Raw genomic sequence first — 14930 nt, 5'->3', positions numbered from 1 at the left:
TGGATCGCACGCTGTAGCTGGCGGTCTTTCACTCTCTCTCCCTCTCCCTCCCTCCCTCCCTCCTCTCCTGTCAGTCCGACTGCGTTGAGTAAGTTTCTATTTGACGGATCCTGCCGCCCGCCCTCCTACGATGAATTTAATTAACCTGCATTGGATTAATTTACTATAATAAAAAAAAGGTGGAAACAGCACGCACGAGGTGTTATTCAGACACAGATCCTGACTCAACTACAATGGCATAAAACTTCGCATAGAGTCCGTCTTATTTATTACAGTGCGTGTTCTTTACACAGAGAGAGAGAGTGCAAGGAGGAAGTTGTTGTCCTTAGCAGGTGTCAAACAATTGTAGCCTTAAACCGCCCCCTACTGTAGGACCAATTATTACATAACCTGCCCACAAACCCAATGGATAAGGAATAGGCTATAAATGTAGAGGTCGTGCAGATTTAACCTCTTGTGCAACTTTTCTGCTGGTGACACTGGCCTCTTTAAGTCACGCTGCCTCCTACTGAAACACCTCGCTTACTTCATGTATCAGCACCCACAAACAGATGTATCCTATAAATAGCCCCGCTACTGTCTTCGCGCACAATAATACTGCTGCCTACGCCCTGGAAGCGCTACAGATTGAGTAAAATGAATGCTGGGGAACCAATGGGCCGGCCGCGGCACTGTATGCGCAGTCTTGGCTTTCAATGGGGATCCGGCGCCTTTTGTACTACAGTATATTCAGATTCTAATCAGCTCAAGCTTAATTTCACAGCTCACCAGTACCAAAGATTGAATTTAGCGGGCCAGATGTGCTGCTTTATTGAAATAGATAGTGAGTGCCCCATCTAATATTTCTATAATTTCCCCATGCTCTTATTCCAGCGCTGTAGGGGAACACTGTCATAACCAAATGCATTTAGACACACACACACACGCACGCAAGCAATCGCCTTTACATAAAATGCCATGCCGTGATTTAATGTGTCTCTTACTTATGAAGACCGTACAGCTGCCCTCTGTTCATAACCAGGCCAGCAACAGGGTTACAGAGAGCGATGCCCTATTTTACCGAGCCGGGGGTGTTTTCGCTGACTTGACTTCGCACTGCAGGTTTTGCCATTTTACTTTTTTTGGGGGGGTAGCAGGGGCCAGCTATTAATTATTTAAGTGAGGCATTCTGAACAATAGTGAGGGGAATGGCTTTTCGGAGGAGAGACATTCGGAGAGTCTGTGTCTCTCGTACGTTCTCCTCCCTCTTTAACCAGAGTCCCCCGGGGAGCCGCCAGTGATAGATTAGCTGACAGCAGCCGTGTGCTTAAGTGGCCAGGAATCTGGGCCTCCTCCTCCTCCTCCTCGTCTGCTTTCTCTCCGCAGCGGCAGACGGAGAGGAATCACATCTGAGTGAAATATGCATTTAATGTACTGTATAATGTAGCCTTTCTTTTTTTTACATACTCGGATTTAATGGGCATTGAGAAGGCATGTAGCACTCTATCAATTCTGTTGTTCCCAAAAGGTATAAAGAAGCGCGACGCAGACGCTTTGATTTGATGACTAACTTCTGGCGCCTTGAAGCCTAATTTCATATTTATGAAGCAAAGTGACACGACGTGAATTCCCATCTATTCAGCACCTGTGGGGAATTACCAGTGTTGAGATCACACCGCACCAGAAACACAGCGTTATCACTTCCGTACATCATGTCCTTTAACTGGTGGAAAAAACAATCTGTGACAGCCGTCGCCTTTTAATCAAAATTACATTTATTTCCTTTGGTCAGGGTGTGAAAATTCGCTCTGCAGTGTTAGTGTGGGATTGTTAAATGCTCATAGGAACTTTTGGACAGTTGATTTGGTGGACGCTGGGTGTGAGGATGGTGTTGTGGGGTTTAAAAGTCACTGTTGCCTCCGTCCTCCATGGCTCCACGTGGCACGCTAGGAGGTGGAGGGGGGGTGGGGGTACCTCCACTGGAGAATGGCTCCATCTGCGCTGGTACTGACCAAGGTGCGGTTGTTGGTGCAGATCCTGACGCTGGTGATGTTGCCGCCGTGGCCCACGCCCACGTGGGTCACCTCGCCGTCCAGGTAGTTCCACACCTTCACCAGCTTGTCGTCTCCACCTGGCACAGGAGGGGCAAAAGATACCGGTGAGCTGAGGACAATCTGAGGAGAGCATTCATCATCCTTGGCAGAAGAGATGAAAACAAAAGCGCTGAAGAGATGAAACTCGCACACCTCGTGTCTGAGGGTAGAAAAAGCAAAGAATGAACTATACTGAGGGTAAAAAAAAGCCTCACGAAAAGGAATACAAGAATGCCCAAATCGAGAAAAATCTACTAATTTAATGAAGTGCCGGTGCAATGATAATATTTACAGAAAGGACAGACGTGTTTTGATCTCACATGATTATAATCGGCGATGAACCGACGGCAAGTGTGAAATGACGACTGTGTATCTAATGAGCGCTCATGTACCCAAGAGATTTGGCAGATTAGTCGTTTCATTCTCTCCTAAATTGATGCAGACGCCGCGTGTCGCGCTGAGGACCGCACAACCGAGCGCAGGTGTAAAACTGCACCGGAAGCGGCGGTTGGTGTGTGGCCGGCCGTACCCGTGACAAAGTGGTTGCCGTCCTGTGAGATGTCCATGCCGTTGATGGCCCCGGACAGCGAGCCCTCCAGCTCCCTGATGGCCGAGCCGTCGTACACCTCCCAGTAGCCGATCTGAAGGGGGGGGGGAATAACCACATTGCATCAGAGAGAAAAGCCGTCAAATGCAGTTGCGGGCGTCATACATTATACATACTTGTGTGTCAGTTGGTGTTGTTTGAGGAAGGCTCCTGAGAGGGAGGGGGAGGGGGGTGTGTGTGAAAAATAAAATATGTGCATACAGTGCCATTATGCAGTCTCTTTGCTTATACTGTCTGAGGCGTAGTACCTAATAAACCTAAGAATAAAGGAGACAGCGAAGAGAAAATAAATCATGTATGCATCATAAATGATACACAGTGCTTTTGTTGTGTTCGATGCAGTTTGTAGCGCAGCATTATTGCCAATGAGGGTTGACACGTTTGCGTGGACGGAGCGTTCCTCTGCTATAGGCCTACTTTACATACGATGCATGTAACAATGCCTCTGTGTTGTTACGCTCCCGCTCTTTTCCCTAATCACATACCGTATCGTTTACTAGGTTGATAATATGCAGCCACTTGTCCGTGTCCTCAAACCAATGCCTTTACTGCCTTGTTTATCCTTATTATCCTGTATGGAAATGAGCAGGCCTGTGGTTAGAGTCTTTCAACTTGTCACACACCGCTGTTAAAACCATGTTTGCTGATCTAAATGAGATTTAATCATCCCTAGGGTTTTGCAGCTGTCAAAGTATCAAGGCTCTCAAAAAGGCAATTGCCAGTTGAAGTTATTTTTAGCACGAGCGGCAGCAACATCACAATGCCACGCGCCCAGTGAGGTCCTTTCTTGTTATTTATACGGCGAAGCTGATTACGGCTTCAGAGCGGTAAGGTAAATGAAGGGCCAGATGGATCCGGTCATTAAAATACGGCTTGTGAGTATGGCTTCGCTGGTGGAAGATTCAGTGGCACACCTTAACAGCTCCCAGTCTGTGTCCTGAAGTCCTGAAGCCACTTCAAAGTTAGCGAAACACAGGCTAAGCAGATTGCGCTTCAAAGTCAATCAATACTTGAAAGCAATTACACACCAAAGTTAAAATCGAATGACAGAAAAATCTATATATAGCCTGACTGTAATGCTCCACAAGGCTGTCTGCTTGTATACAAATGACAGAAGTTCATACAGGTATTATATTTGACTGAACTATATGAAATGAAGAATGGAATTACATAAGTGTGTTATTTGTGAAAGGAAAAATAAGAGTTCATATTACATGGAGGAGTTGCTCAGAATAAGCCCAACATCCATGAGAATAGCCTCTGAGACTGGATTTCATTTCTCAGCACAAGACCACGGCTATAATGCATTATGGGAGGGGAAATGTAATCTCACACAGACATATCAAATACAGTTTGTTATAATGGAATGGAAGAGAAACAAAAGCCGCAGCAAAAAAAAAAAAAAAAAAAAAAGCAACTTATTTATAGTTGGAGAATTGCAGAAGGACTCAAAGCAATAAGCTGTCCCTACAAGCCACAGGAGCATTTCTGTGGGGGCTGCTCCAATGCATTTCCCTGCCTCCGAATGGCTCATTCAGATGGAATGGAATGGCTTGCTGATGTTATTGATGTTCCCACAAAATGATTTCGTAAAACATCATTTAGAAAAGCAGAGCAGCCACCAGAGGAGAGAGTGATTCATTCTGATCACCGAATGGAAAGGAATCGTCTTTAAATCATCTTCACTTAACTCAGCTTAAGGCCTGAAGTCTTACTACTGTACAGCATATGCCAATTCATTCATCTACACTATATAAGATATTTGTTTCTGATATGATTACCAACACACAAATTGACCTTTGTAAGCCTTTGTAATAAAGCAGGATGCACTTCTAAATAACATCTATCATTATCACCTGATTACTTTTTATTAGTCTATGTGAAATTGATATCTATATGTCCCAGTGTGACAAAAGTAAACATTCCAACTCCTCCTCTTCTCCCCCTCCTCCTCCTCCGTCTCTTCTTCCTCCTCTTCTCCCCCTCCCCCTCCTCCCTCTCTTCTTCCCTGCCACAGTCACGACCTCTCCCTCCCTCCTTGTCTCATTTCAGCAGCTTATTAGAGGCTCCCACCTGTGTGAGTTGCCTTGGCCCATCTGTGTTCCCTCCACTTCAGTCTGGGAAACTGGCCCGCAGCCACGGCCCGGGCCACCAGGAAATTAATTACATGCAGCAAGCAAGGGTAGCAAGTCTGCCATGTCAGGCCTTGCTCACCTTTCATCCAGGGAACAGGGCGTTCGCAACCGGAGGAGAGTCAGCTACAGCCGTCCTTTCACAAGGCTTACATCATTATGGCCATCGGTAAAAGCTACCAATTCTCTATTTATTCAATACAGGCATCACACAATCTATGACCGTACCTCTTTTCACCAACATACAGTATGTCCTTGATTATGTTCATACTGCATCCTACCTTTATGTCTGCGCTTGTGTGAGCTTCCATTATTCCCGTCCTTACCACTCGCCCAGTATTTTACCACACTAATCCCTTTATGTACCTCTCCAGAGCAAATAATCCCTTTTTCTAATTGAGTCTCTCAAGGACATTATCAACACAAAGACAAAATGATCATGTTATGCTAACAGTTTCAATGGGCTCCTGCTTTATTGTAACAAGAGAGAGAGGAGTTCATACTGTGGTCATGACAGTATGAACCGTGATGACAAAACCAGTCACTATGGCTATTCACATAGATGTAGGGCTTATTCTGAGCAACTCCTCCATGTAATGTGTTGCAAAGTCCCTATTCTCATGTAAGGGTGCTACTTTACAATTCAGCCATATAAACCGTCAAGGCTACATTCAACTCGAGGCAAATTAAACACCGCAACAAAAAGCAAAGCAAACCTACAAAAACAAGCCAACACAGGAGAGAGGCTGACCTCAGAACCACCGCATCACTGTTGTGTCTCCATCCTCTCCAATGTTGGGGTTCAATCCCTCCACTCAACGCACCATCAAAGAACTGCTTCATCCTTCACACAGGTATAGCATTCTGCCTCATCTCTCTTTAAAACTCCCACCCCCCTCTTTTGTCTCTATTTTTTTTTTTCTTTTGGCCACTCTGTCTCTTCACTCTCTGTCGGACGACTTCGTGTGAATGTACTCAGCAAGGCGAGGGGTGGGATGAAGGGACGGGCTGAGGAGGAGAGCGAGGGGGAGCGTTGATATTCGTTCTCCCAGACAGAGTGCCTGTGTCCCGGGATGAGCAGATGGTGGATCTGGCACGCCCGGCGCTCGGGTGGCATCGGCGCATCCGCAGGAAGGCAGTGAACGCCACAGCGCTCTCTTCTATCTCTCTCTCTCGCCCCCCCCCCCCCCCCCCCCCCGCTCCCTTTCTCCGACTCTCGCTCTCTCTCTTTCTCGCTCTCGCTCTCGCTCGCTCGGCACATCCGCGGCGCTGCAGTGTTAATCAGCACGACTTGTCCTCACCTCTCCGCGCGCAGTCGGGCCAACGGTGCGGGTCCGGCGTGCGGGCCCGGGTTCACGGGGCGCGGATGAGGCGCGCGTTCAAGAGGAGCGTTATACTCCGCCACTGTGAACCTCTGACCCGCATGTAAATGAGCGCTTCAGAGTTAATCGCGAACAATCGGCAATTACGAACAAAACCACAGATGTAAAGTGCCGAGTGTATTTGCCAGGGCGACTGCCAACTAACACAAAGGCTTAATTACGTCGAGCTGAGAAACACATTACGAGCTTTTCAAAATAATCTATGGACATGCATGCGTCTGTGATTGTGCAAGGCTCCACTGCACCGGCCCATGCTGATCTTAAACGGAGCTAGAACAGGCTCCTCTCTCATGCTCACTGACTGGAGATTGTAATAACAAAGCAACATAATGAGACATCTAGATTATGACTGTTGAGTGCCGGTCCCTTTGCACCCTGAAGGGATCTTGAATCATGACAATCATAACATTTTCCGTTCTGTGAGACGTGACTTGTGAGTACTGAATTCCGGAGAGGCTTTCCACAACAAACTTTTCGATGAAATATTTGGAGTGACTCTTGCATAGTGAAACCAAAGCAAAACAAACCTTATGGTAAAGATACATCGAGACAATGGTGTATTGTTTTCATCCTGGGTGGGGAATTGCAAATGGGACAAAATGGATGTAGGTGCTGCAGTGGGCTATAAATAAAAAACGTGAAAAAAGTAAAGTTGGCAAAACTGTCCATCGGATTCACCTCAAAATGCAGCCGCTGTATCATAGCCATTGTTAGACATTGAGTAATGAGTGAGAGTGTGAGCGGCTCTGAAACGCACCTTTCTGTCAGTGCCACTGGTAATGATCTGGTATTCCTCTGGGTGGTAGCACACGCTCTGGAACAGCGTGTTGGCGAGCACCATCTGATTCCTCACGAATCGCCTACAGCGCGAGAGAGAGGGGAGGGGAGAGGGAGAGACAGAAAGAGAGGAGGGAGGAGGGTGAGTTTCACCTGTATGGCAACGATCTAAGAAAAAACCCCATGCGGTCTCACGTGACAGCACAGTGTAGTTTGCAGTGAGGACGGTACATTCTTCATTTCCCAGGCAACCAAAGTAGAACCTCAGAAGCTGGATGATCTGGTGAGTTCAATTTTGTAGAGAATTGGAAAGAACATGTAAGGTCTGGCTTGCACCATTAACCAGAGCAAAAAAGAAGTCCTGAATTTTGGACTGCTTCAGGCTTGTACTCCTGAGGGATCCAATTTCCCAGTGTGATATGCTCATATAAAGGAGTCTGCAGGTGGCACCAAAAACCCACACACTGACATGGGAAACCTGCAGTGCATTGAGCGACACATATACAGTCACTTCCACAAGTATCTGCACATACACACTATTTTCTCTGCGCACACAAGTATTCATTGTCAGTGTGTGCTTGACTGGACAAGGTGCCAATCCAGAATTCATTTGGACTTTTGTCTGTCTGCCGCTCTTTTCAACATCAGCTTGTTAGCTATCATACAATTATTATACAACAATGCACTCTTGATGAATAGAGCCAGGAAGCCTTTAATCCATAGCCTTGTTCACTGAAGAGGATACATATAGTACAAAAAAAAAATACGACCACCCGTCAGAGTTTTTAAACTTTTTCTCCTCCTCACTGAACAAGCCCATGGATTAAAGGCTTTTTTTTAATACTATATTCATGAAGCATTTCTTTTTTCATTTCTAATGCACAAACGACACACCAAAAGAGCACCTTCAGCATTTTGCTCTCGTTACAACTTGGACCCAAAGGCAGCACTTTCTAGTTTCCACTGTCATTTGCTGTCTGCTGGCTGCATATGTCATCAGAAGTATTTTTTTCTACTCGATAATGTGAGTTAATTGATGTTTAACATGCGTTTTCCATCTGTTTATTCAACTCATCTGCTCCCAGCAAAGTTGACCCAGATGAGTTTCAGTAAAATCAACTTTATGAGTCACCCACTTTATGTTTGTGGGGTAAATTCAGCATTAATTAACTACAATATTCAGTTAGTGGAGATGTTTTCAGCTTTTCAGTGGTGTATGGAATTTCGGTCTGCCACTTAAAATGCACGTGTGATGCCCAAAAGAGCACATTATGCAGTAAAAAAAACAGGAATGAAGGTCTAAAAGGATAAATATGTGTGCTGATGTGTGTGTGTCTATGCGTCTGTGTTCTTGCCTTGCGTTCAGGTATTTACACAAGTGTGTGATATGCAGCTGGGCCACTCACACTAAGTCCCAGATGATGCAGGCGCCGTCGGAGCTGGCGGTGACACACTCTTTGTCGTCGCTCTTGATCTTGATGCAGGTGACGGTGGCCTTGTGCTCCTTCATGGTCTCCAGCAGCCGGTGGCCACCTGGCTGCAGCTCCCATACACGCACCTACAGTACAGAGCAAGATGTGAACCCAGACACATTTAACTTCACAGGAGATCCATTTCACATCAGATGAAGTTTGACCAAAATGCACATTTTTGTTTTAATAATTAGTAATTAGTATTAACCTATATACCATTTTAAAGCTCTGGACACAAAGACCAGTAATGAAAATCATACTGTATGCTGCTGCTGAAACACACAGTTAAACAATGTTGAATGTATATTTGTAGGATGATATGTAGTCTGCTGTCTGTAGTACATCTTGAACTGTCCCTTTGCACTGTATGTGTGATCCTGTTGTCTTTGTACCAAGTGTGTCCGTATGTACTGTGAAGCTGAGTTGTCAGTGTGTTGCTGCACCAGGATGAATTCCTGTGCCCGGTTGCATGAAGCATCTTAACTGAAGATTTTGCTTAAAAATTCACCGAAGATGGGGCGTCCTGGTGACTCAGTGGGCTAAGGCACGTACCATGTGGGATTCGAAACTTAAGGAACCGCAAATAGCTACTTTAACAAAGATAGATATGGCTGAGACAGGATCATGTTTCCTTCTCACACACTCATCAAGCAGGATAAGCTTTTCTTCCTCTGTCCAATTTGGCCTTCTTTATTCATATTCCACATGAATATTCATTCGTATTTAAGCTGGACTGTGGCATATGGCAAGAAATCAGCCTGAGATGTTTGTTGCAAGTCTTTTATCACAGTTTCCTAAGTGAAATCCTTGTCAGAAAAAATGTTTTGTGCAACCAACCACTGCTCATTACTGTACACTGCATTTAAAGTTATATACAGCTAAAACCATAGGTGAGAGAAGAGTTGAGGGGCTTTCACACCAGGTAATACATCTTCATCAGCCTGCTACAGTCCATTATTTGCAGTCTAGGAGAGCTTTGTAAGAGGTGTCTGCTATTGCTGACATCTTGGAGCAATTAGAGTGCACTGTAATTCCTAAATGTATTACTGTGGGAGTGGAGGGTTTCACTGTGTTGCTATGCATTGTCATTTCAAAACATTGTGCATGTAATGTGTTTTACACTTCTATAATGTAATGTACTGTAAAAGCACAACAGGACAAGTTCTCTGGATGTGGGTTAACTTAACCGAACCCTATTAAAAACATGATGCCCGAAGGGTCAGTGTTTATCACAATAGCACTTACTGACCTGTCCCTCTCCCCCTCCACTGATGATCTTCTTGCAGTCCCTGGTGCCGGCGATGGCTGTCACACCCATGCTGTGTGCGTTGTGGATGACCAACATGGGCCGGCCGCTCTCCGGGGCAAAGACACGGATCTTACCATCGTTCCACGCTGGGAAACGCAGAGCGAAATGCATTGCTCACTGTGCGTCATCGAGAATATTCATTTGATTCACTACATGAGTCAACATGACAGTTAATTAATGCTAATGGAAGCAAGCAACTGGTCTGGTCTATTACATGTATAACAGAACAAATACAACTATCGCTGTACTACAGCTCATAATAAGTAACTGAGTAAGTAATAAGCCTCTATGACTTGTCTGCAGACATCTAATGCCTACCGCTGATGATGCTTCGTCCGTCGACCATGAAGTCCAGGGCGTTGCAGGTCATGTTGGGTACACTGATGCGCAGCAGCTCCTTGGGCCTGTCTTTGTACCACACCCTGATATCATCCTGGGAACAGGTCGCAAACAACTCAGACGTACCGCTGGCAGAGAAACAGAGAAGAGATGTGGAATTATAGTGAAGTGAAAGAGAGCACAGGCATATGGCTTGTTCACCCACCTGGTCATGAGTTGATTTTATGTTAACCTTTCTTTCACCCAAATATCAATATTAATATCCATGACATGATTAAATATGCTTTATTCAATACATAATGCACATAATATACAAATTAAGTGAAGAGAGAATAAGTTAACTCAGTTCTATAAACACAATCAATAGTGTTTTACTCAGTCTATAACGGGGTGACATGGATGAAGCAAGCATATATCGCCCTCTAGTGAGGAAAACAGGGTACTGAATTCATGCATCATTGTGGGAGTCATCAATATGACTAGTTTCAAATAGTGAGCCATAAATAGTCTTATCCTGCCAAGCTCCACTGCAATGGGAGTGTTTCACAGTGTGATAGGGGTTCATTTATTTTTTAAATGCAATCAACTCAGGAGGTGGATTTCCTGCTAATTTAAAAAAAAAAAAAAAACAGAAATGCTATTTGCCATTATGTTCTGTCTGGTAGGTTTCAGATCCCAACCATAATATAATAAGTGACAGTAAGTGTCATGGGTAAATGATCTCCAGCCTGGAGTGTCTGCCAGCCACTCACAAAGGGATGGCCACGTCCCTCACAGCGCTGTTGTGGCTGGTGGAGATGAGTTCAGCCTCGAGGTCCTCGTAGCTGAAGCGGTAGATCTGAGCGGCCTCCGTCCCGACGAAGAACTGCTGTCCCTCTCCTCTCATAGCGATAGAAGTCACCGCTTTTTCCAACTGGACTTCTCTAACATGGGTAAACAGGAAGAAAGGAGTGTAATAACAATGATGGACAACATCTGGGCCTTGCATTGCCAGTTTTTTTAGCTATGGGGATGAACGACAGTATAATTGCTGGACTGACTTGAGAGGTTTAAAGTTGGCTCCGGAGCAGAGAGTGAAGAGGCCGGCTCCAGAGCCCACCAGGAGGTCCCCAGACTTCAGGATCCTTAGGGCGTTCACACCCTGCACAAACAGAGGCATGAGCACAGGCTAGAAAGATATGGTCCCCCCCTCAAAAAAGGCCGTTGCTGCATTGTGAATATAGGAGTGCATACCTTTCTAGCTTCAGCAAAAAGCAGAAAACATCACTTTCATACTCCTGGCTCTAATATCTAGGTCACTGGAAACATTAGGCACTAGCTGACCCATCTATCTACAAAGAGTTATGCTGAGAGAGGAGTTTAATAAGCTGGTGATGCCAGCCAAAGTAGAATTGCCATCCGGTAAGCAGTTTTGGTTAAAATTGCTGTGCAGCAAATATTAGTTCCTGGAAGTAAAGACTAGATCACTGGAACGATAAAATAGTTCCAAAACCCCTTTATAGATACAATACTTTGGATACTAGTAAAGCAACTAATAAGCCATAGATCACAAAAAATTAGTCGCAGATCATATAAGATGTATAACATGACGTGATATGAGAGACTGAAAGAGACTGACAGTGGCTGAAATGACCTTCTCAGAAGCCAGTTAGGAGCGTAATGACTGTGACCTACCTGGCTGTATTTCTTCTTAACTGGCCCGCAGCCGCTCAGAAGCCCCGTCTTCAGGTTGACTTTCATTATGTCTCCGCTGGTCGTGCCGCAGAAAATGAACTGATCGTCCTCTGGGATCTGCGTAATAACACACTGTGTTACCATACCTAATGTACATTAAGTTAATATGGACAGCTGTTTATTAGCTGTTTGTATGTTTTCAGCTATCCCCTGCATATCACCCCAAATGCATAAATCTATACTACCAATCCTTTACTGTACTTTATCCTACTGCTACAACACTATTTGAAGCCAAGTTGCAGAGATGGAAGAGGGACCACAAATAGCAATCAGTGCAACCAACTGGAGAAACAAAATGGTGTAAATGAAAGCCACCTATAGCCTCTCACCTCGATGCATTTAACAACCCTCTTCAGTTTGCCAGCCTGACACTCAGTCGGTCTGATCTTCCTGTTATGGAGGTCCAGCTCCCAGACTCGCAATGTGCCGCTGCCCAAAAACACACCAATCATGTTAAAAACCACAAAGAGAACAACAGCAATATTCATAGAGAGAACAACAGGAATGTAACAGTAACTATGCTAAGGGAAAATTAATTACCAGCCACAACATACACATTTTTTATGCTCTATTATTAGTATTGCTGTGTCTTGCAATTTTGCATCAGGCTGAATGAAGATTCCATTCATTCATACAAAATGAATGGAACTACTGTTCACATAAGCACTAGGTTTACACTAGGTGTACTGCATGCCAGCAGATGTCATTCGCTCACTTTCCAGCAGAGATGAAGATGTTGTCGTTTGTGTTGGAGTACTGTATGGTGAGGCAGTGACCGGCACTGTGGGCTGAGGCTGGGCTCCCACAGATAGCCTGCTTGGTCTCAATGTTCCATACCACTAAGCTGAAAACACACAGACACACACACTTCAAATTATCAACAAGTGCAGAATCGGTACAGTCCCACAGCACATTTGTGGCGATTACGTATAGTTCTTTCTGAAAACAAGAAGAGGATGGTGGGTGCTAAGGTGTGAAAATACATAGTTAAAAATACGATTTTCGCTATAACAGAAGATTTACTTCCTTTTTTTTAAGTAGAAACTGTTAGTTGTGAAGTTAGTGTAGAACAGACATGATCACATGACCACAGCACAGTGGCAATAGCACCGTGCTAAAAACAATGTTCTATAGCACATGAGAAAAATGATGCAAAATACTGTATAAGTCTTACAATGGAAAAAGACTTGCTCATTCAAAAAGATGATTAAGTATGATAATGTTGTTGCTTACTCTGATAAACACCTTGCTATTGAAATCTTATTTTATGATTAAGTATGTAACATTTTGATTTAGAGTGAGCACATTGTATACCATGATTTATTTGAGACTAGTCGCCTGCATCCCAGTTGATAAAGTGTGCCTACTCCTCACTGCTGATTATCAGGGAGGGAGCACAACTTGCGCCGGGTTGCACCAGCCAGACTGGATGTTTACCTGCCGTCATCCTGACCTCCAAGGGACACCAGGTACTTGTCGTTGGGAGAGAAGGACAGTGCCTCCACCTTGGCCTTGTGGAGCTGCAGCCGGGCATAGATCGCTCGCTGTGCATAGTCCCAGATTATTATATCAGCCTAGACAAAAAACAGATTAAATCACAGTGTGACAAGGATTGCCAAAGACTAAAAATTACATTTTTGCCATCCCTTGAATGGATTCAAACCTACATATTTTTTCTTGCCAACACTAATGGCTGCTTCCCTAATTATCATACCACTTAAAAAAAACAAACAGTGAAATAAATAATTGATGATGGGGATTTGAAGCTGAGGAGTTTATCTGGGCCATATCAACAACTTCACACAAGGGAGAATGCATCACAATTAAGCTTGCCTTGAAACCCATAAAGGTGACCTGTCCAGAGGCGATGTAGCGTCCACTTTTGGACACTGACACACAGGAAACATTGTTTGTGTGTCCGTGCAGGAACTCCTGCTTGCCATCTTTGATTGCCTTCAGTATGACTGTGCATCCCAGAGGATAGATCAGGCGCTCTCTGTCTGGATGCACTCTCAGGCCAGAAAACAAATGCCCTGATGAAACAAAGAGTAGCATGACATAACATGTAGTGTAACATTTTGTTTTGAGCGAGGAAAGGTCAGACAAAGAGAAATGCATTGTTCTCAGTAGTGTCAAAAAAGAATGGCCTAGCTATAGAACATAGCGAGGCAATGTAGTAGGTAATTAACATATTAGTCAGAAGGTGTAACCTAACCATGCCAACCCACAGTGCACTGTTAGCTGGCTGGCTAATTTAGCTAACTGGAAATCCTGCTACATCTAGCTTAAAGACTGCAAAACTTTAACGGTTAAGTTAGTTAAACCTCCCTCTATCTTATTTAGGTTAGCCACTTTCAAATACAGAACATGTAAGAGGTACCTATGGTCACTTAAGCTACATGTTTTCTCACATTATATAGCTATAGAATAAAAAGGAAAGTGTTTAATATGCATAAATGAAAGTTAATTGAATGTATCTTAAAGTGGCATAGGTTCCTTATTCGTCATTTTCTACAAAGTAGCGCAGTAACAAAACGTTAGCTTTGAACTCACCGTTGAACCCAATGACAGCCTCTAACTCCAGCTGAGGAATGTCCTGAGCATCACCGGCCATGGCTGAAAAACTAAATCTATATTCACTATGTTCTGCAAGGTGTTATTTGTGTAAAAAAAAAAGTGCCAAGTTACAGACGCAACGTTTTGGCGAACCAGGTTGGTATTTCTCAAACAAACGTTACCTAGCAACAGTTGGGGGTCTGTTGGCCAATGCCATTGGTTGGTGAGACTTCCTGATAATTTCATGCTGCCTTCACGTGCTTTCGGAAACACGATAACGTTATACGATGAGCGGGCATGAAAACTACACAAAGTTAAATACGACTGGTAATTTGTAATTTTCTTTAATAGCCCGGGGGCGTGTCTGGAGGGGAAAATGGCGGAGAAATTGGAAAGTAAGAAAGGAGTCAGCGGTATTTTGAAAAGAGCAGTGCAAAAAGTGAGATTCGTCATTTATAACTTAACAGATCTATCGTAGACTCCCGCAATTGATACTATATCTTCTTAATGTAATGTTATGTTATGTTAATGTATATAAGCATAATCCAGA

General features: G+C 44.3%; 1 protein-coding gene across 1 annotated transcript; it reads right to left on the bottom strand.

Annotated features, from left to right (window-relative positions):
• Nucleotides 1-1925: 1925 nt before the first annotated feature.
• Nucleotides 1926-14438, bottom strand: cfap52 (cilia and flagella associated protein 52). Its single transcript, XM_071532738.1, has 14 exons — nt 14378-14438; nt 13658-13857; nt 13262-13398; nt 12540-12668; nt 12154-12253; nt 11765-11881; nt 11131-11231; nt 10843-11013; nt 10070-10218; nt 9692-9837; nt 8377-8528; nt 6951-7053; nt 2602-2713; nt 1926-2110 (listed from the first exon to the last, which is right to left on the bottom strand). The coding sequence occupies exons 1-14, from the start codon at nt 14436-14438 to the stop codon at nt 1926-1928; spliced, it is 1863 nt and encodes a 620-aa protein (XP_071388839.1).
• Nucleotides 14439-14930: the final 492 nt, after the last annotated feature.

This window comes from Centroberyx affinis, unplaced genomic scaffold, assembly GCF_046629955.1.
Source record: "Centroberyx affinis isolate AG114_WGS23_722 - 3 ecotype Tasmania unplaced genomic scaffold, CSIRO-AGI_Caff_v1 ptg002237l_1, whole genome shotgun sequence".
Lineage (NCBI taxonomy): Eukaryota > Metazoa > Chordata > Actinopteri > Beryciformes > Berycidae > Centroberyx > Centroberyx affinis.
The sequence above is the reverse complement of the archived record's forward strand: the minus strand, read 5'-3'. Positions and strand labels throughout refer to the sequence as shown.